Source organism: Bos mutus, chromosome 1 (assembly GCF_027580195.1).
Source record: "Bos mutus isolate GX-2022 chromosome 1, NWIPB_WYAK_1.1, whole genome shotgun sequence".
In the NCBI taxonomy this organism is placed as follows: Eukaryota; Metazoa; Chordata; class Mammalia; order Artiodactyla; family Bovidae; genus Bos; species Bos mutus.
In genome coordinates, this window is record NC_091617.1 from 66,358,009 (window position 1) to 66,379,969 (window position 21,961).

The following is a 21,961-nucleotide window of genomic DNA, read 5'->3' on the forward strand; positions in this document are numbered from 1 at the left end:
GGGTGGTATGTGATGGGAGGGGAAGGAGAGAAGAAGCGGTACCTGGAAATTGGGGATGGGGTTGGCGATGGGGAGCCAGGCAGCCCTGGGGTTCTCCTGGTAGCGAAATGGGCCATTGAAAGCCTGGGAGATGGCACTGAGATTGAAGGCGCAGACAGCAGACGCAGCGATGCTGTTTCTGAAAGGCAGGAGATGGCGGGATGCTGCCTTCTCTGGAGGCCTCGGCACCCTCCCCTAAATCCAACCTCCAGCTGTCAAGTCAGTGTGGCACAGCTCCAGGGCTTACTAAACACCTATGATGAGTCTGGGGCCTTCTGTATCACGGGGCTCTCACAGAAGGAGGAGATGTGGTCCTTACCCTCTGGAAACCCTCTAGGAAAAAAGGACCCATGGATGAGAAAAACTGGTGGATCCTTCTGCGCTTCTCATCCCCTTCCTTTATTCAGTGGGAGGGCAAATAAAGTCAATGGTTTTCGAACATTTTAGTTCATGGTCCACCGTAAGAAATACATTTTATATGATAACTCAGTATGACACACACATACTATTAGACACACACATTTGCAATGCATTTTCATGAAACAATGTATCACCTTACTAAATACATTATACTCTGATATTTTTTTCTGTCAATTCTGTTTTATTATTTTATTAAGAAAATAAAAACAACAACCTGGTTACCAAACCAGTGTTCTATGCTGCAGCTCAACACCTGCAGCCAGGTGACCTCTCAGATCCCTTTCAGTCATGGAAACAAATGTTTCTCTGAGTCTGATGTGGACAGTTTGGAGAGAGGATACCAGTACACCAAATGTTACCAGGCTGTTCTCTGCACTTAGCCCCTCTCCCAAATATGTGCCTTTCACTCCCCCTCTGCCTGGTCGCAGCCCCCACTCTCTGCCAGGACACCATACTGTCCCTGCAGTGTGTCCAGTTTCCTCTAATCCATCCTGCACGCGGCAACTGGAGTGACTTGCCAAATGCACATCTGAGCTAGCCCTTGTCCTGCTTCAAACCCTCCAGCAACTTCTCCTTACCCTTAGGATAAAGATCAAAACCCTTAAAGAAGTCTACAAGGCCCTCCCATCTATAATCCGCCCGTGCCTGCCCTTCAGCCAACTCTCGTGTCTTTCTCCTCCTCACCCACCAGGTTCCTGCCACACAGGGCTCCTCTCAGTTCCTCAAACATTTTTTTCCCACCTCAAAACTTTGTGCATATTGTTCCCTCAGGCTGGAATGCTCCTGTCCTTTAGTTATTTCCCAGTCACCCTGTAGATATCACTTCCTACAGGAAGCCTTCCCTGATCATCACCCCTCCATAGTGATCATAGCTTCTCTGCACGTTGCCCTTTTCCTCTGGAGATTTTCTTGCAGTTCAAACCGGGCATTTAATAATGACCCTCTCGAGAATGCAAGATCCTTATGGGCAGAGTCAGGCCTGCTCTTGCTCACTGGCATGTCTCCCACCCTCACCTCCACTTGACAAGAACCCGGGCCACGGAGAAGGCACACAATACATAAACAACTTGCAGTTTATACTAACATTGCTATTTTCCCTTGATGCCTTTCCAGTGACTCCTGCCCTTTGCTCACAGCTGCCTACCTTCTACTGCTGACAGTGGACTGGTCACTAAGTCCCAGCTGTCAGCTCCAAGCTCATACCACATGGCTGTGTCGCATGTCTGTCCCTTAGCTTGGAAGGCTTCTCTGCTCCAGCTTCCCTGCTTTCCCCTCCCCCTGTCCATCCCCTAAACCATCCATTCTGTGGCTAATCTGGCTCTCATCCAGTGCTGCTAGCTGGGCCCTAGGTACCAAACACCACTCTCTGTTTCTGATGTCCTTACTGGGAACTCTCCTCAGCATGCTGGACAGCAAATTTGTTTCTCAGTCTTTGCTGCCCATTCAGCATTCTCTGTACAAAAGTCACCTGAATGGATCAGCCTATACACAGAAGGAGGCAGTGGAGGACAGACTCATGATCTCAGTGGGGGGTTACCCTTCTAATTCCCAGCCTGTGTTTTCCTGGGCAGTCAGGATTGTGACAAGACTCTGCTGGTTAGATTTAGTGGGATCATGGAGTTCTGAAGTTGGAAGGGTAGAGTCCTCTCTGAGCGTCTCCTGTGGGCAGCTGGAGGACCCTCCCAGGGCTGTCACCCCCTCATCAAAGGCAGCCTGCTGCACTTTCATCCCCAGCAAGTTCTTCTTTCATGGAGTCACAATCCAGCTCCTTTTATTTTCCTCACATCTGGCCTAGGCCTGCCTGTCACAGCGACCCAGAACAAGTGCTCACCTCCCTAAAGGCAGTGAGCCACAAAATCCTCAAAGGACCCAGGGCAGAAGGCACGGCCATCCCCATTTTACAGAAAGAGAAACGAAGACAGGGACTTGCCCAAGGCCACCAGGCTGTGAAGGCAGGTCAGAGCCGGTCCCTGACATCCAGGGGAGGGTATGGGGGGAAGGCAAGGACTCACACGTTGGTGGTGAAGACCCCGTAGATGAGGTCCTGCTCGGGCAGATGGAAGGCGCTCTGCAGCTCGTTGTAGTAGAAGGGGACCTCGCCCGGGCGGGAGCAGTTGAGCCGGGCCTTCATGAACGTGGTCCAAGTGTCCTCCAGCAGGAAGCGGCCCCCCACATCGTTCTTGCACACGCGGGCCACCCGAGAGTACACGGTGCGTCCACAGTCGTGCTCCACTGCGTTCTCCCGCAGGAAGAAGTACGCAAACAGCCCGATATCATAGGCTGCAACAAAGTTTGGCTCTGGGGACAGAAGAGGAACAAGAGGTGGGTCAGGCCACGAGGAAGAAGACAGAGCTGGGAGCACTCGACCACTTCCACTTCCTTAGATGGGCATCCTACACCCCCCCGCCAGCTTGGTGACCTGGGGGCGCTAACCCTGTTCCCACCCCCAACACAAAGTGCAGTTACAATGATAGTTAACATGCATGACTGAGCACTCACCGTGCTCCAGACACTGCTGTAAGTACTTTATATGGATTAGCCCATTGGATCCTCTTAACAAGCTATGAGGTACATACTATGATTGTCCCCATATTATAGATGAGACCACTGTGGCACAGAGAAGTCAAGCATTTGCTCAAGGTCACACAGCTCATCAGTGGAGAATCAGGGATTCAACTCCAAAGGGCAAGAAACTCCTAATACCATTCCTCAATCTCTTCTTTCCTGTAACCTTTCCTCTTCATCAATTCCTAACTCTCTCTCCCCTCACAGTCTGCCCTCCATCTGCTCTGGGTCCTCAGGACATCCATGATTTCATCCAGAGTCCATCTCTGACTTGCTGTGGTCCTTGCGCAAGTGTCTGCCCACTTTGGTTGGGCAAAAAGGAAACTAAGGGTGGGCTGGCTGGGTTAGAACCAGGGGAGCCCTAGGGCTGGGTCTCCTTACCATTAAGCCACTTGGAGTTATACTGGGCAGTGCGAAGTGGTGGCCGGCTGCCCAGGCTGCGATAGATAGCAGGGTCCCGACCTGAGAAGTCGATGACTGTGGCAGCATAGAGCTCCCCCTGAGAGGAGATGACGGCAGTGGAGTTGTGGCGTGGGTCATAGGGGCAGCGGGCCACACCATTGATCTTCTCCACCGTCCGGCTGAGGTTCCCCACCTGGGACAATGGGGAGATGGGGCTATTTTCCTGAGACCTTGGGGCTGCCTGTTCTTTCCCTGGAATTTGCTTTCTCCTGGGTCCCTGGTCTCTCTGGACCTCTCCTTCCCTCCACCTCCTTCTCATCACCCCCCACAGTCCCTCTGAGGGAGCAGTTACCATGGAGGGCAGAGGCTGTTCCCAGAGTTAGGACCCTCCAAGGTGAGGTTGAATTTTGATGAACAATGAATAGTTTTTTAGCATAAGTATATCCTAAATCTTGCATGGGACATATTTATACTAAAATACTGTCTGTTTTTAATCTGAAATTCAAATCTAATTGGGCATCCTTTTTGTTTTGGTTTATGTGCTGAACTGGAAGCTCCATCTGAGGCTGTGTGCCTGAGTGAGAGAACCTCTTGGTGTCCCCCTCTGTCTGCCCGACCCCACGCAGCCCCCACCTGTCTGCTGGAGCACACTGGGGAAAAGGCATTGGTCCCACACATGAACACTTTCCGGCCAGTGACAATCAGGACTCGCACGTAGTTCTGACACTCCTCCTGAAGCAAGAAAGGGGACGCAATAGAGGGACAAGCTCTCCACTGCAGAGCTAGGTGTCTTTCCCTCACTCCACTGTGCCACAAATATTCGAGAGCATTGCTCTGCCCCCGATGCACCCCACTCCAAAGTGGAGGGAGCATCTGTGACGGTCCCCCTCCCCCACCCCTCCCTCCCAGGCCAGCTCTCTGTCTCACCGCCCACTCAGATGCTCAGGCTGCCTTCTTGACTACACCAGGAGCCCCTGGCTCATTCAGGCTGGGTCTCCCGTGCAGGTGGCCTCGTGCCCACACAGTGACCCTCTGTCCCTGCCACCATGGGCCTCCTGCCAGCTCCAAGCCAGGCCCCTGCCTACCAAGGCCACCTACCTCGGTCTTCCCTTTGCTTTGGCAGGAGCGGCGCGTGTCCTCGTTGGAGGCCCACTCTGTGGCCTGTGGGAGGAGCACACAGACATCACACAGCTGTGTCACTCGCAGCCAGGGCAGGCAGTGGCGGGCTGGAGGAGACAGAGAGCTGGGAGATGGCCAGCCATGGCCTGCAGGGTAAGGTTCCTCTCACAGCATTCTTGCGGGCCAGCAGGGCTGCCAGACCTCCTTACCCAGAGACATCCTCTTGGCCCAACACCCTCCACACCTGCTCGGGTTGAGGAGGCCTGAAGTAACAACCCCTTCATCCCCCATCATCCCCATGTGGCTCTGGCCTGGGGCCTCCCCCGCCCTTCCTCCCCGAGGTCAGCTGGGGAGATGCGAGTAGCCAAGGAGGACCCTCAGTCCCACCCCAGGCCCTGAGTAGGAGACAGGAAACATGCCTCAGTTATATACTAGATGTTCCTTAAATGAATGGGAAGCAGAAGGGCTGCCAACCTTAGCTACAGAAGAACAATGTCACCTTCCCACTGCAACCCTGCAAAGTCCTCTATGACTTGCTGCTGGGATGTGGGAGACAGAGACTGGAACCCCCGTTCCTGGTTCAAAAGCTAAGTGTGCTTTTTCCCTCTTTATCCCACTGTCTCACTTCCCCTTTTTCACTTGCTACCCTCCGCCCACCTCTGTGCAGGCAGCTTGTTTCCCTGTAGCATCGCTCATGCTCTATTGTGGAATGATGTTTGGGGGACACAGCTTCCATTCAGGGACCCAGAGGACATTTCGTGTTCTCAAGTGCCCTTGGCATGAGGACAGAGCTGTCCCCACCCAGGAGGCCTCCTTCCCCTGAATCTACTCCGCCTGTACTTCCTGAAACTCCTCCCAGCCACTGAAGAGCAACTGGGGAGGAAAGATACCCTTCACATCCAGGCAATGTCAGCCCCGGAGTGTGGTTCATTACATATTTCTGGGTCACATGTATAAACATGAACTGCCTACCTGTCCTGGGAGAGGGAGCCCTGAACAAGCAGCTCCTCCATGCAAACGAGCAAAAAGAAAAAAAACCAAAAAACAAAAACCACCTGCTTTTAATTTCTAGCAGAAGCCTTCTAGGCTTGCAGTCACTGTCTACTGAATTCCCAGGGCCTAGGATGTGGGAGGGGCAGGGGTGGCAGGAGCTAGAGTGGCAGAGCTGTTCTCTGCTGTCCAAAGTCGCAGCCCCAGCACCCCTGGGCAGACGGAGAGCTGACTTTGGCCGACCCCAGATTTGGGAGCTAGGTGGCAAGTTTGGTTGTGCCCCCATCAGACCGATGACCAGGCTGGGCTTATTCTGCCACGCCATGCCTGGAGCTCAGGCCTCTGCTCCCAGACTTTCCTTGGAGAAAGGCAAATGACCCCTGGCATCTGGACACAGAGTCGTGGGCTTCACCTGGACAGGAACAAGGGTCATTGTCATACTCAGCACCCATCAGCTCCCAAACTGAGCCTGATGTGAGAGGAAAGAGGGACATAAGCAAACTCAGGGCCTCTAGGGGCAGAGAAGCGCAAAGACCCACATACACTGCAGATGTCCAGGCCTAAAAGTCTGGACAGTGGGACTGTGCTGCAGGGGACAGTGTGGACAAAGGGGCTTCATGGGGTCCCTGAGCACAGGGACATTTCAAAAGGGCCAACTTTATTTCTAAGGGGATGGGAATCCCACTGTGAGGGTTGGGGACTCATGGGGGACAGGTGTGTACAATCAAAAGGTGTTAGACAAAGTCACATGGAGCTGAGCACTGGGACAGACACTTGATACACCTCTCTCTTCATTGTACAGGTGAGGCAAATGAAGCTCAGAAAGACTGAACAGTTTTCCCAAGGTCACAAAGCTGGTAAGCAACAAACCCAAGATGCAAACCCAGACAACTGGAACTAAGCTCTCTCTGTTACATCGTGCAGCCTCTCACTGTGAGTAGGTTTCTCAAACCAAAAGTTAGAACATATGGCCTGAAAAGAATGTGTATATTTATAATGATTACAGCACAGAACTGGCTTGAGTCATTTTATTTATTTTTATTTTATTTCAAAAATTATTTTTATCAAAGTAATGATGCACAGAGTTGAAAAAGTTAAATAGTATGAAAAAATAATTTAAAAGACTCCAGGAACAACTCCTCTCACACACCAATCCCATTTCCCAAGGACAATTATTTTAGACTCTTTTATTTTTCTATATAAAGAAAGATAAGCGTCAAAGAATTGATGCTTTTGAACTGTGGTGTTGGAGAAGACTCTTGAGAGTCCCTTGGACTGCAAGGAGATCCAACCAGTCCATCCTAAAGGAGAGATTAGTCCTGAATACTCATTGGAAGGATTGATGTTGAAGCTGAAACTCCAATACTTTGGCCACCTGATGTGAAGAGCTGACTCATTTGAAAAGACCCTGATGCTGGGAAAGATTGAAGGCAGGAGGAGAAAGGGTCAACAGAGGGTGAGATGGTTGGATGGCATCACCGACTCAATGGACATGAGTTTGGTAAACTCCACTCCGGGAGTTGGTGATGGACAGGGAGACCTGGCATGCTGCAATTCATGGGGTCACAAGGAGTTGGACACAACTGAGCGACTGAACTGAACTGAACTGATTTTTCTATACATGTTTTTAAAAATCCAATTTCTCAAAAATATGTATCAATCTCAGACTTCATCTTCTGACTTCCTGTTATGGAGGTGAATATTTTTTTTCCACTTACCCATCTCCATTCTCCCCCACCCCTCTCCTCTCCCTGTTCTCCTATTATAATTAGGTAATATAAATTATTTAATATTTTAATATATTATCTAATGCTTTAAAATCAACACCATTATTTATATCGTTGTGAAAATTATTCACTGCTACCAACTAGAACCCTAGATTTGACTGAATGTAGGACACCATTGATTGTAATATGAATCATTAAGAAGGAAAACATGCTGGCAAATTCCTTTATTACTTAAATTTTTAATGTAAGCTTATTGGAAGTATTTTTACTTAGATATACATTTAATCATACATTAATTTTATGCATACAAAAAAGAAAAATGTAAGCAAAATTTATTAAGTATTTTTAAACCTTCTTTGAATTCAGAGTGTTCATCTCTTCTGAGTTACTTTTCTATTCCGTCATCAGTGCTCATTTTTTGTTGTTTTGTTTGCTTGTTTTAGACCATCGTTTTATGAACTGCCCAGGAAGCCCATGATGCAGCAATTCTTCAAGAATATTTCTCTTTGGTTTCCAGAATTTTCTTCCAAGTTATTGCCCCCACTTGACAGGTTGAGCTGGTGCTTTCTTGATCTTATCAGCAGGTCTCCACAGAAGGTTTCTGATAAACCAAGGCTCATAGTCCCTCCTCATATGATCCTTAAATGGTTTGTGAACTGAAATGTCAGTGGCTTGCTGTTGCTGGATGAGCACACCAGGAATAATGACCAAGTTCATGCCTGTACAGTTAGAGACAACTCCATCAAGACTGCAGTCTGCCAATGGTGACTGTAAAATGTCTTTGATAGAAAGCCATGGCCTGATTTCAGACTCAGTAAAATGTGAAAACATACGCCTCTGAGAATCAATGAAATATGCCTGTTCTGACAAGGTTTCCATTCTTGACCAACTTTTTGTTTCTCCTGGGCTGAATAGTTGTCTCGATTTTCTTCATTGGCTTGTTTTGTAATGTACCTATCACTGAATTTTCCCAAATGTCTATCATTCTCTCTCAGTATTACTTGCTAACTGTACACACAGATGGTTCAGAGAACCTATTAGTTCCCACTGTCTTCCTCCTGCCCCAGGATGGACTGGTCCTCCTGTTTGGCTGTTAACCTGGGACTTACCTCCTCTCCTCTCCTGTTTGCTGAGTCCCATGTTTCTCTCTTTCTTGAATTATTGGCTTATTTTGGTAGAACACATCTTCAGTACCTTCCTATGAAAAGGAACATGGTAGATCAATTTTTTAAAATTCTTGCATGTCTGATTCATTCTATCTTCATACTTGTTTTGGTATAGAATTCTAAGGTGAAAATAATTTTCACTCAGAATTTTAAAGACATTTATTTCTCCTTTGTCTTCTAGATTCCAGTGTTGCTATTGAGAAGTCTGGTGTAATTCTCAGTCCCCATCGTTTGTAGTGACCTTTTTCTTTTTTTCCTTTAGAAAAGAATGCTAGAAACTTTTCAGATCATCTTTTTGATAACAGTATACTGAATTTCACACTGATGTGCCTTAGTGCAGGTCTCTCTTGGGAACTCAGTCAACCCTTTCAATGTGAAGACTCATCCTCTGTTTTGGCAAATTTTCTTATGGTATTTCATCCTTAATGTCTTCCTTATCTTTTCCTCTGTTCTCTTTTTAGTAACGCTTATTAATCCAATCCACTGTTCCTTGTGCACTGATCCTCTAGTTTTCTGTTATTTTATTTCTCTCCTGCTTTTCATTTCTTGTTTTTTGTTGTTGTTTAAATTTCTGAGAGATTTTTCTTCAACTTTATCTTCTAATCCTTCGATTCAATTTTTATTTGCCCACTCTTCAAATTTTCATTTTTTGTTTGTTTTATAAACAAAATACTTTTATATCTCAGAAAACTAATTAGTTTTTAAAATTAATTTCAAAAGTGTTTTCTTGTATGTCTTGAATTATCCCTGTTCTTACAGCTTCCTTCATTCTGTTTGCTTGTTTGTTTTTATCTTTCTCCTTGACTTTAGAGGCCTTCCTCAAATGTCTGGTGAGTTTTGGCTGTTTATGTTTAAAAATAAATCACTAACCATTTCCCACTGAAAGGAATCAAGTTGTCTTGGAGAAACAGCTAATTCCAGATCTAGGGCAGGAAATGTACAAGGTGAGCCTAGAATATCACTTCATACCAATAGAAAGCAATAAAAAACCACCAGGGTCATAGTGTCATAGGAGTCAACTTGAAGAGGCTCCTTACTGGCAAAAGATGGGATAGTCAATGAGAGACAACTGCAATAGGTTGAAACATCCACAATGTTTAAAGCCATGAGTCTGTAGTAAAAGCAGTAATAAAATATAAAATTCACTAATCATCATTGACAGATACTACAAAGCCTGTTCATTATTTGAAAACTGGTGAATAAGGACAAAGTATCAAACATTTACCTTGTCTTTCTGTACAACTGTTTCATCAGGTAATCAAACAGTAGATAAGAAGTTTTTCCTTGTAAAAGTAGTCTGGCTAATGCATTGTAACCTAAAGAATTAATAGATCTAGGTAAAAATCATCAATGACTGCTAACATTAAAAAAAAATACAGAGAAAATCAGATACTATGCACCTCCTAAAAAAATACATGCTAACATCTCTGAAGTAATCTTGCCAGAATCTAAATTGAATAAAGTCTTCACATCTGAGAATCAACCTACAGATGGTACAGGGAACAGAGGAACCACTTGGACTACAGTCAGCAAAATCCAGACTGTGGGAAACTCTATAGGACAAATGACCAGGTTTCTTCGATAAATAAACTGCACAAAAACAGAAAAAGGAGAAATATTGTTGTAGTCCCATACCCCAGTGGTGAGATTTCCCCTTTCCTGGAGTCTCCAGATTTGAAGACTCACTAGTTGGGCCTTTAAAGAAAGAGTCTTAGTTTTCCTTTCTTGAAGTGAAGTGAAGTGAAAGTCGCTCAGTCGTGTTCGACTCTTTGCGACCCCAATGACTATACAGTCCATGGAATTCTCCAGGCCAGAATACTGGAGTGGGTAGCCTTTTCCTTCTCCAGGGTTCCTTTCTTGGGGAGGGGTAAAATGGAGGAAGGGATTACTGTGTGGGATGGGACAGGAGATCTGGGTTCCAGCTTCTCAATTTAGATAATTTCAACCGTGGCCCCTTTTAGACTTGTATCTCATCCTCACATTCTGCAATACCCAACAGCCCAATTTCTGAGGCCTTCTGGGGAGTCGTCTTACTTCTCTGCTATATCTCCCTTTATAAACTGTTCTGCTCCACTACATCAGTTATGATTTGCTCCATCCACTTTCCACCTCCCCAGAATGCATTTAATCTTTTCTCTGCTGACATCTCTTTTGTTCTCTCTGTTATTGCAGATCTGTATCTTTTAAAATTTCTCATTGTCCTTTTAGTGGAATTTTGTGAAGGAGTGGAAATAAGATGTGTATAATCAATCGACTACACAGAATGCTTTAAACTAGGAATTCCAGGATAGCAATCCCTAGTAAAGAGAAACTGCACGGTTTTCTGCTATGGGAGAAAGCAGTCAAGAGAGCCAGGAACTGGATAATCTCCTTATAGATTCAACAACTCCCCTGAACACCAGAGACAATGGCTGAACATGAAAACGTCTGAGCATTAAGTCCACCACTCAGCAGAGTTTAGATTTCAAACAACTCTGGAGCTGCCAGCCTAGTTTGGACAATGTGCAGATAACTAGAAAAGAGCTCAGAATCAGCCTCGCCATCTGCCCAGGCACAAACAAAGCCCCATATGCATCCTGATGCTTATGTACGTCACAGTCCTCATTTCTGCACTTGCAGGACATGTGGCAGCCCAAGACCATAAATCCATGGCAATTAGGCCTCCAGCCACGTCATCCCCTGGAACTGCTCTGGCACAGGTGGCTCATGATCTCCTGATTGACAAATCCAAATAAGCTTACCACTCAGCAGCCCCCTGACACTGTTGACTACTAGCCACCTTTTCTTTCCCACAGCCAGCTTATTAAGTTACACTGAAAGATAACAATCACTGGTGAGCTGATTTGATTTCCCCTCCCCCTCTGCAAGCACAGGAGTGCACACACACATACGCACATGCACACATGTCCACACTGCACGCACACACCCTCCTGTCTCTGCTGCTACCTGCATCTCTTCAACCACGCTGCTTGAACTGGGAAGGAAGCTGAGTTTTTCTATTTTTTTGAGGAACAGTAGGTTACACAAATTGTTTAATAGGGGTTAGGTACTTAGAAGTCCTTTTAATGGACACTAGTTTGCATAAACAGTTTGCATTTAGATTTTTCTTTAAGGGATGTTAATTATTTAAACTATCAATAAAACACTGCATTTAAGTTTGGTTAAATCATATCCTGGGGCCACGTGGGAGGAGCAGTTGGCTATAAAGGAGAGTTACAACCTTGAGCATACCCCAGGCAGCAAAGACAGTCGAGGAAGCTGGACTGGGGAGCGGGGAGGCCTTGGCCCAGCCTCGTCCTGTCGGGAAAGTGGAGGAGCTTTTTGGCCCTTAGTTGCTGTGAGCCACTTGTGATAGCAGATGCTGAAAACGTATAAAAAGGGACCCAAAGCCCCAGGTAGGGCAGTGGAGGGGTACTCAGTGAAGTCCAGCTTTTACGGTCAAAAGGCAGGGCTTTCTCATCAGAGGACAGGCAAGGAGACCAGAGGCTGTGGTCTACCTCCAGCCTGGCCAAGGTGATGCTGGACGCCCTCCAACTTGTCTGTTGTTCCCTCCTCTTTGTGGCCAGGTGGGTCCCCCTATGGTGGAGGGGTGAGGATGTGACCATGAAATGCATTTATTTATCTCCTAGGTCCTATTACAAAGAATCCAATCTGAACTCCTGGATTCAGTCCCCTAAGATACACCCTGGGAAGGTGATAAAACCAGTTCCTGGTGCACTTGTGGCTGGTGTGCAGGACCCTTCAGAAAAGCCCCTGAGGTGCAGTCCCTGCCTCAAGCATGAGTGATGGAGCTGGAAGAAGATACCTCCATGGTGAGACCAGATCCACTCAGAGCTGAATGAACCAAACATCAGGCCTCAGCATCAAGCTAGACAGTCCTAACATCTGGTAAGGTAGGGTACCCAGCACCTGTGGGTCAGCTGTCAAGGACACCTGGGGAACCCAAACCAGTTGGACAACATCTATGCTGCCTAAGACAAGGGCCCTAAGACAAGGGCCTTCTTAACATCCTAGAGCAGTGCTTCCTAAATCTGGCTGCACATAGGAATCATCTGGGAGCCTTTAAAAATCCCAGTGCCCAGCCACACCCTAGAACAGAATCTCTGAGGATAGGATCCAGGCATCAGTGCTTTTTTAAAGCTCCCCCAGTGATTCTAGTGGGCACCCAAGAGAAAACCAGTGTCTAGAGCCAGGCTAGCTCCAGTCAACTCCTGGTTTATGCTACTCAGGTCTGCAACCAGAAGGCAAATGGCACCACTGTGGTCCAAGCCTCCGCTAAACCCTCCAGGGTTGTCTCCTTTCCACCTCTAGGTGTCACCTTCACACAGAAGACAATGTGCCCAGTCCTCTTTGGAGCTGTGTGATGCTGTGACTCTGTAGGTGTCTGCCACCTGAAGATCAATTCCTGTCTTCTCTCCATCCCCACTCTGCGGCCTTAATTGAGTTCTCCCCATCAATCACCTTACTGCAGTTTCTCCTAACTAGCTCCTCCACTAATCCATTCTCTGCACGGGACCAGGTGATTGGAACACTAAACATAATCATATCACTTTTCTGCTTAAATCTTTATACCTTCAAAATAAAATATGGATCCCTCTGAAGACCCTCTGTGGTGCAGCCTCTCTCATCCTGGGCCTCATCTTCCATCGTTATCCCATGCCCACCCTGTGATCCTCCCATATTGCCCCACTCTGTGCTTCATGCTACTTCACATCTCTGTGTCTCCTTGTGCCTCGGCCACCACTGCAGCCAGCATGCCCCCCTTCCTACATGCCTCCCACAGCGCTGTCATTATTTCTGTGCATCTGTTTCCCTTTCCTCACTTGGCTCCCAGAAGACCTTCATTTGCAGACCATGGGAGCTTAATAAAAAGCCAACTGCCTGGGCTCAGGGAAGGACCCCTGGATCTACTTCCTCCCGCCCACTTTGGACCATCTCTGCACTGGCTTCCCCTAGACCCTGGCCTGTGGGGCTTGGCATCTTGGCTTCAGTTTTCATGAAAGCCACTTGGAACCTAGGCTCTGGATGGGCTCCTTTGACCAACCAAGCAGGCAGGCTATGGGATGTTGCCTCTGGGAATTTACTCTACCTTGCTCCAGCCCAGGCCCCAGGAACATATCCCATCCAGTAAAGGAAATCATTTATAATTTATGTGCTTGCTCTTTGAGGCAAGGACTGAGGGTGATTCACCTTTGGATCTCAAATACTAGGACTGGACCCAGTTTTTAGTAGCTTTTCAGTAAATGTTTACTCATGTTTATTATAAATAGATAAATGGCATTTCTTTTCCATTTTCTCTAGTTCTTCCTGGACTTTCCCTTCTGAAGTTCACGTTTTTTTCTTTTTGCTCCTTTATGCCTCCTCTGTGGCTACCAGCTGCAGTGGCCCTGGAGGTCTAGAACAGTTTCTAGAAGAAACTAGACCAGAATATCACACTAGCTCACCAAGGAGTTCTCCCCTTCTCCAACTTCCCTTTGTAGTGAAACCCTACACTAAATAGCCCCATATACTAACAACCATTCTCTAGTTAGATTTTGTGTATCTCATCATGCTTTTTTCTGGCTGTACCGTGAGCCCTAGAGGCCGGAGATCAGTGTGTCTATAGCCCCTCTGCCTCCAGCTCACTTGTGATACACAGTAAGCACTCAGTGAACGCCCCATCACTGGAGACCAGCAAGCCTCCCCTGGACACAGGAACTGAGCCTCTCAGATGCAGAGACGGCCTTCCTTTCTCTAGAATGTTCAGCCTCTGCAGAGACGATTTGGCATCTGTTTCTCAATCTGGGATAAATGTTCTGGATCAAGGAGTCCCATTAAAATGCCTCCCAAAGCACTTAAGGAATTATGCTTGGGGAGTCCTTCTTGGCAGCAGATAATAAATCAATCACAGCTCAGTGAAAATGCTAAGCTAGAATGGGATCACTCAGGCCAAGCTAAGAAAGCAACCAGGGACACACTTTCCCTCAAGGCCCAAATGCAGAGACCTTCCTGTGGATTTAGGCTCTGCACTTAGAATGACCAGCCGTTCCAGTTTGCCCAGTACTGAACTGCTTCTAGTGGAAGTCCTGCAGCCTGGAGCCCCTCAGTCCAGGCAAACAGGAGCCCCCAGCTCCTGTTCTCACAATGCAGGAGCCCTGTGTGTGCCCCTGTGTTTACATGGCCGCGACCCCCACTCCCAAATACCTTCCCAGCTGTCATCCCGACAGCTAGGGTGAGTCCACAGCCGCTGACAGGAGCACAGCGTTCCTGTTTTCAACCCTAGGGGCTGAATTCTGAATCTCGCTCCTTGTGCTGCCCTGGCCCCAGCCCCTAAACACCAGGGAAATTACAGGGAAGGGAAGCAAATGTACCTGAAGGAGGGAGACATTGGCAAGGCTGAGTCTGAAGAGGTAGTTCCTGTGAAAACAGAAACAGAGGTCGTAAGTCAGGCTGGCTCTACAGGCAGGTCCCCAGGAAGTGACTTTTTGGCTCCTGCCTCCGGGTGCCAGGACTGGGTGCCAGGACAGAGTGCCAGGACTGGGTGTCGGGACTGGGTGCCAACTGCAGAGGGCTGATGGTGGGCCAACCCCAGGGAGAGCTTTACCTTCATTAGCTCATTTAATCTGCACAGCCATCCAGGGAGCAGAGAGAAAATGCCATGTTACAGGTGAGGAAACATCTGGGTAAATGGACCAAGTCAGAGAGACAGTATGTGGAAGAGGTGGGATAGAAACCCAGACTCATGTGCCCCTGTAGGCCCACAGGCACAGTGGGTGGACCTGGAGGGTGGCAGGACCCCCAGGTCAGAGAACCGCATGGAAGTGAATACGGGCTCACAGAGTAGACCCTGCTGCAGAAACAGGGAGAATTCCACTTGCTGGGGGCCTCCTGAGGGCCTCAGTGTCCGCATCTGTAAAGTGGAGACACTGACACCTGTCTTCCTTATTTCATAAGACCCATGGAAAGAGGAATGGCGTGATGCATGTTAAAAGGCTTTATTAATGTCAAACAGATGTAAAGTTTTGCTTTTCCCTAAGAATTTTCTTTCCTTCTTATATCTTCTTTTGGCTGTTCCTCTTTTGGTTCCTGAAGTTTTTGGAATAACTGCTTTAGAAAGTTTTGGCCTACCTAAGCTGTGCTGAGAAATGAGAGGAAAGGTTGTGGAGTGGGCCAGAAACAGAGGGAGGGGCCCCTGCTGAATGGATCCAGGGGCCTGAAGGAGACATCTCTGGCTCCAAGCCCAGGACCCACTCGGCTGCTTTGCTGTCCTGGTGGGCCTGGCCAGGGGACCTTGGCTTCAGGCCTCCGACATCCCTCCCCAGGCCCCCTGCCTGCACCCACCCGCCCAGGCTGGGGACAGATGGGCTCCAGCTTACGGCTCTGCCCCACCCGTCTGCTCAGGTAACACAGGCATCTGCTCACAGCTTTAAAAAATTAAGGGAAACACTGCATCACTTTATTCATTTTTATCCCATCAAAAATCATTCATCACAACTTGAAGTTTGCTCTTCTGGGAGATGAGAACAGAGAAATCTCTATAGCCTGACCACCCTAAACCCTTTATGGAACAAGGTGGGGTATAAATGAATAAAAAATTTCCCTACCCTGAATTCCAGAGGCCCAGGGTGTCCCACAGAGAAGTGGGAAACTGTCAGGCAGAAGAGAAGGAGGAAGGAAGGATGATCCTAGAAAAAGGGTTCTCTGCAGGCATAACCAGGCCAAGGTAAGTGGGGAGGAGCGGACCAGGGAGGACAGTGTGAGCACAGGCAGGAGACGTAACCCTCCCAGCTTTCTGGTCCATGCAGTGGGGATCATCACAGGACCTACTGCCTGGGGTTAGTTATTGTGAAGATTAAATGATTTATTACATGTTTCACATATCTTACAGGCTTCCCTGGTGGCTCAGATGGTAAAGAATCTGCCTGCAATGCAGGAGACCTGGGTTCGATCCCTGGGTCGGGAAGATCCCCTGGAGAAGGGCATGGCAACCCACTCCAGGATTCATGCCTGGAGAATCCCATGGACAGAAAAGCCTGGTGGGCTATAGTCCATGGGGTTGCAAAGAGTCAGACAGGACCGAATGACTAACACTTTCACTTAGATATTTTACCACATGAATGAATGGCCATTTTCAAAATGCTTCCACAAGGTTCAGAGCAAAGGCATCAGGATTTATTTATTTATTTGTTTATTTAAGGTCTAGTTGATTTACAATATAGTAGTTTCAGGGGTACGACTTAGTGATTCAGTATTTTTATAGATTATACACCATTTAAAATATTGGCTTTATTTCCCTGCACTGTACAATATATCCTTGTAGCCTATTTATTCTATACATGGTAGTTTCTCTTAATCCCCTACTCCTATCTCGCCACCACCACCCCTGCCTTTTTCCCTCTCCTCACTGGTAGCCACTAGTTTGTTCTCTATGAGTCTGTTTCTGTTTTCCTATATTCATTCACTTTATTTTTTATATTGCAAATATAAATGATAACATTCAGTGTTTGTCCTTCTCTGTTTCACTTATTTCAAAGGCATCAGGATTCTAAAAGCTACATGTAAAACTGGTGCACCCTGAATCAGGTGGGAAAATGGCATTAATGCCAGCTTCCTGACTGCAGTGCTGTACTGTGGGCAGGCAAACTGTTACCACTGGGGAAAACTGGGTGAAGGGTATAAGGATGGGATCTCTCTGTATTACTTCTTAGAACTGCAAGTAAATCTACCGTTGCGTGCACCCTAAGTTGCTTTAGTCGTGTCCGGTTCTTTGATACCCCATGAACTGTAGCCCTCCAGGTTCTGCTGTTCCTGGGATTCTCCAGGCAAGCATACTGGAGTGGGTTGACATTCCCTCCTCCAGGGAATCTTCTTGACTCAGGGATCAAACCTGCGTCTACTGAGGCTCCTGCATTGCAGGTAGATTCTTTACTGCTGAGCCGCGTGGGAAGCCCAAATCTACCATTATCCTCAAATAAAAAGCAAAACAACGACTCTGTTTGCTAGGAAAATAAGGTCCACGCTCTTAGATACTTGTACATGTAGAGACTACCTCAGAGAGGACACATAAACTCACACACAGCATGCCTCCAGTCAGGGGTCCTACCTAGTATACTGGCAGGGGGCGGCTCTGCTTTTCCCTTTTGTACCTTCTGAATGTTATATCGTAACACATATCTGATACAAAATAATAATTTCAAAATAAAACAATAAAATGCATTCAACCCTAGCTTCTTTTTTTTTTAATTAGTTTATTTCTAATTGAAGGAAAATTGCTTTACAAACCCTAGCTTCTTAATAGCCCTGTCATGTTGGCAGCCCAGAGAATGTAACCCAGACTTTACAGATGAGGAAACTGAGGCTCACAGGTCAAGGTCACCCAGGACAAGAACACAGCTCATCTGGGCCAGAGCTCTGTCCTCCTTTACACATGGCAAATGAAGGGGTGGGGCCGCTCAGGAGAGCCCCGAAGTCAAGGTTGGTCAGCTACAGAGTGCAGCCTGGAGGTGCCCAACCCCTTGGCCGTCCTCCCCTGCCCCAGACCTGCTCAATCAGAACTCCCAGGGCAGAGGGCTTCTGAGAAACACCAGTGCAGCTGGAGATGGTAACGTAGTTTGGCAGAAAACCTCAAACCCTGAGGTTCTAGGGGGCCTGGATTTTAACCCCAGACTCTGTTGTTATCTTGCTATGTGATCTCAGGAAGGTCACCTTCCCCTCTTGGGCCTCTGCTTCCTCTTCTTTAAACTGAGGGCAACTGGATTAGGCCAGAGATTCTCAAACCTCAGTGTGCACCAGGCTCAGCAGGAGGGCGTGCTAACACACAGGCTGCTGGGCCCCACCTTCAGAGTTTCCGGTTCATCAGGTAGGGTCCGAGAATTTGCACTCTAACAAGTTCCCCAGTGGTGCTACTGCTGGTCCTATTGGAACAGACCATCTCTAAGCTCCCTTCCCAACCAGAGCTGGTGGTCTACGATTTTGTGAGATTTCTCTCCTCCTAATTTACTCTGCAAAGTTTCCATAAGTCCTTCAAGAATGTATTATCCCTAAATACTGGACCTGGGTCTTGGGGGTAACTGATATGGCAAGCGGGAGGTCCTTCATAAAAGCACACGGCCCATGGCCCATGGCCCATGGCCCAGGTGCAGGCAGCCAGCCGGCCAGCAGGGGGCACCTTCTCTGCGTGGAGCTCCCAGGGAGGACACCAGCTCGGTAGGTTCTGGCATGATGGCTGGGATGCAGGCTAGGAGGTTGACAGCATGCATTCCTGCCCTTAATAACTGCCACACCCTGGGGAATGTCGCTTGCTGAGATGTGGCGATTACCTCCTTGCCACTCCCCTCCAATGCTTCCTTTGCTGGGGGACAGGCATTCAGGCACAGAGAGAGTGTCTGGTAGAGAGGAACAGGGACCCAGGATGAGGGGTTGCCCACAGGTCATCCCAAATAATATTCCCTCTGCTCAATGTGCTTAGATCCATCCCCCAGTCCTGGCCCCAACTCTCCTGTACCTCATTACCTGGCTCCCACGATGAGCTGGTTTCTGGAAGGATCCAGAGCGAGCTGGGAGAAATCTTGGGCTCCAGGGTAAGTGAAGTTAGAGACCCATGGCTTCAGATCTGGGGGAGGGAGAGGCAGTTGTTCAGTTACTGTTGGACTAGGGGCTCCCAACTGTGCCAGCATTGGACCCAAGAACGGAAGGGCTGCAGTGAAGTAGGGGGCACCTCGGAGATCTGGGCTCCACCTGCCCACCTCTGTGAGCAGACAGCTAGGGGACAGGGAGTGGGGGTGTTGTCACTGCTCCTGCTTTGCTCCCTCGCTCAAAGAAGGGCTCCACCCATCCCCTAGCTGCACAAAGGAAACCTGTAACCATCCTTGACTCCTCAAGACCCTCACCAGCCGCACCAAACACACTGGCAAGTCCTATCCTCTGAAATCCAGCCATCTCGCCCCTGCACCCTATCCCCCCGGCAAGCTACCGTCATCTCTTGTCAACAGCATCCTAAGCGGCACAGCTTCTACTCCTGCCCCTCCAGCCCATTTCCCACAAGGCAACCAAGCCATCTTTCTAATACGCAACTCTAGCTGTGTCACTCCCCGGCTTAGAACCCTTTAATAGTGCCCAGTTTCCTCCAGGCAGTCACAACTCCTGTGAAGGCCTTTGGTTTCCAGCCCCACTGTCCTCCCAAGTAGAAGGAATGCCCAGCACATTAGTTATCTAGTGATGCACTGAAAGAATGACGCTTCAGCTTATACATTCCTTCTCAAACCCTCTACCCCAGCCACACTCAACCAGTGCACATCTCCAGATCTATCCCACCAGAGCTTGAGAACCTTTGCAATTCTATTCTCCCTCAGTGCAACAGCTCCTATGTGTCCCCATCCTCACCCCACCTCCTCCAAGAAGCTTTCTCTGACTCCCCCACACAAGGTCATAGGCTCCCATAGACCTCTACTTGACTGCCATCAAAGCCTCTATCTCACTGGTGTCTAATCTGGTAGTTTGCCCTGGGCGACAAGGAAGATCTTGCTTCTGGGATCTCTAGCCTCTGCCTAGCACCCAGAAGTAATTGATTAAATGTATGAATAATTGTCAACTGTCTCTTATACAAGAAGACTCGGGTTTTCAAACAAGACTCCACAGAGGTGGAAGAAAGGGAGGATGGGTGGACAGTGCCCATCTCTGTCTCCAAGGAGGATCATCCCAGCCAAGGCCAAAGTCTCTCATGAGGACTGGGTGGGCAGAGGAGACCTTGCAGCCCTCTGGATGGATGGGGCAGTGGTCATGGGAGGGTACATCTGGGAACAGTGCCCAGATAACTTTCCCTCAAAATGGAAGCTCACTTCCCCCATCCGGGCTCACAGCCCCTTCACAGCTTTCTTTCAGCCTCTTCCTCATGGATGCGAGGGAACTGACTGGTGAAGAGAGAGTGCTGTGCTATGAGCAGAGGAACTTTCATACTGGTAGGGTAAAGATGATGGGGAAATGTGAGGAGGCCCTGAGCTTTCTTCCTCTCAGTGCATTAGTAACTGGCTCCCAGAAGGCCCAGGGGAGAGGGCAGGGTGTGTGTGTGTGTGTGTGTGTGTGTGTGCGTGTGTGTGTGCAATCCAAGGGAAATAAATCATTGCTCATTATCCCTCCAACTACAGAGTAAAAGCAGCCCTTCATTTCTGCATGACAGGCAAACACTTAATCGCTCCCCGGAGAACTGAAGGTTTTGCAAGTTGGATGTTTTTCAGAAAACTGAGATATGCACCATTAAAAAAAAAAAAAGTAGAAGAAAGAAATTCTGCAGCAAAATGAAGCAGACCCTTTGTGTCTGCCTCTGCCCTCAGCATGTGGCTATAGACTGGCACAAGCCATCATGAAGTTGCAATGGCATTTGGGCCATCTTAGTATGGGGAGTGGATCTGGAGACAACTAGGGTTTTTAGTTGATCTCAGGGCCACTCTCAAAAATCCGGATAGGATATCATAGTACCTTAGAGACTAAGCCAAAGGTCCTCCTCCTCCAGGAAGCCTTCCTGGATTATAACCTCTCCACCCTGATCTTATTTTGTTCTATGTTCTCTCTACGCTTCCAGTTCCCTTCACATTGTATGTTTTTGTCACTCTGAATGTGCTCATCTGTTTTCTGGGTGGTGTGTGTGTGTGTGAAGGGTTTGCCTGTCCCCAGCATACTGGGTGCTCTCCAATAAGAGCAACAAGTCACACTTTAATCCCCTTCTTCCCTTCTGACAGGGATGTTTCAGATGCTGAACAGAGGAAGAGGTGGCCTGACTGGTCTGCAGCAAACCAGGAGAAACTCCATCTGGAGATGGCTCAGCTCAGCCTTCATTACAGCCCTTTCTTGAGGTGAGGGGAGAGGAAGAGGAACCGGGGCAGGAGCCAGGATGACAGTGGGAGGTGGGGTGGAGGAGGGGTGGTCCCTTTCCGTTTCTGACCCTCTTCCTTACCCCAAAGTGACTGACAAGGGCAAGAGGGAAGGGGCGAGGGAGGAGATGCAACGGGCTCAGCTGGTGATCCTGGGGGAGCCGTCTTGGGAAGGGAGCCAGCTTCCTCTTATTAAACAGGCAAAGAGGACCAGAGGGAAAGCTGTCGTTAAAACCCCAAGCACGTTCTGAGCACCGTGTGCAGTGAAGGCTTTGGATGGCAACTTTAAGAGAAAAATGACATTCTCCATGATGCGCCTGTGATTTTAATTATAGTCAAATCAATTACCCACTTTGTGGATTAACCACTGTTAGTGTTAACCCCATAGTGGCTTCTCCCTGCCACCTAGAAAGGCCAAGCTGCGGTGAAAGGAATAACATGCAGGCCAGAGAGCAACACAGGTGGAGCCCCTGAAAAGAAACCAATAGGAGAAAATTCATCCTTACGAAACAGAAACACGGCTGTCAGATTCTGTAAGTGGCAGCTCCTCTGGGGGTATTTAGGGGTTATTCACAGATCAGCCAGGTGTCAGGGCAGAGGGAAACTCAGAGCTACAGGGTTAGAAGCTTACTGATCAGTCAGAAGTAAAGTGTAACATCAGAGGGGGTCCCCGAAGCTGGGGCTTGGT

The 21,961-nt window shown here is 48.2% G+C and overlaps 1 protein-coding gene across 4 annotated transcripts in view; it reads right to left on the reverse strand.

The window, feature by feature from the left end:
* SEMA5B (semaphorin 5B) overlaps window positions 1–21,961 on the reverse strand; it is a 124,302-nt gene that overhangs the window by 14,736 nt on the left and 87,605 nt on the right. For 3 of the 4 annotated variants that reach the window (XM_070370185.1, XM_070370175.1, XM_070370192.1), the window contains exons 3-9: window positions 18,920–19,019; window positions 14,779–14,824; window positions 4,525–4,587; window positions 4,060–4,158; window positions 3,406–3,619; window positions 2,472–2,757; window positions 43–178 (exon numbers count right to left, since the gene is read on the reverse strand). In XM_070370185.1, coding sequence (XP_070226286.1) covers window positions 43–178; window positions 2,472–2,757; window positions 3,406–3,619; window positions 4,060–4,158; window positions 4,525–4,587; window positions 14,779–14,824; window positions 18,920–19,019 — 944 coding nt within the window. Of the gene's footprint in view, window positions 1–42; window positions 179–2,471; window positions 2,758–3,405; window positions 3,620–4,059; window positions 4,159–4,524; window positions 4,588–14,778; window positions 14,825–18,911; window positions 19,020–21,961 lie in introns of those variants that run through there. The other variant, XM_070370199.1, reaches the window with a different exon arrangement.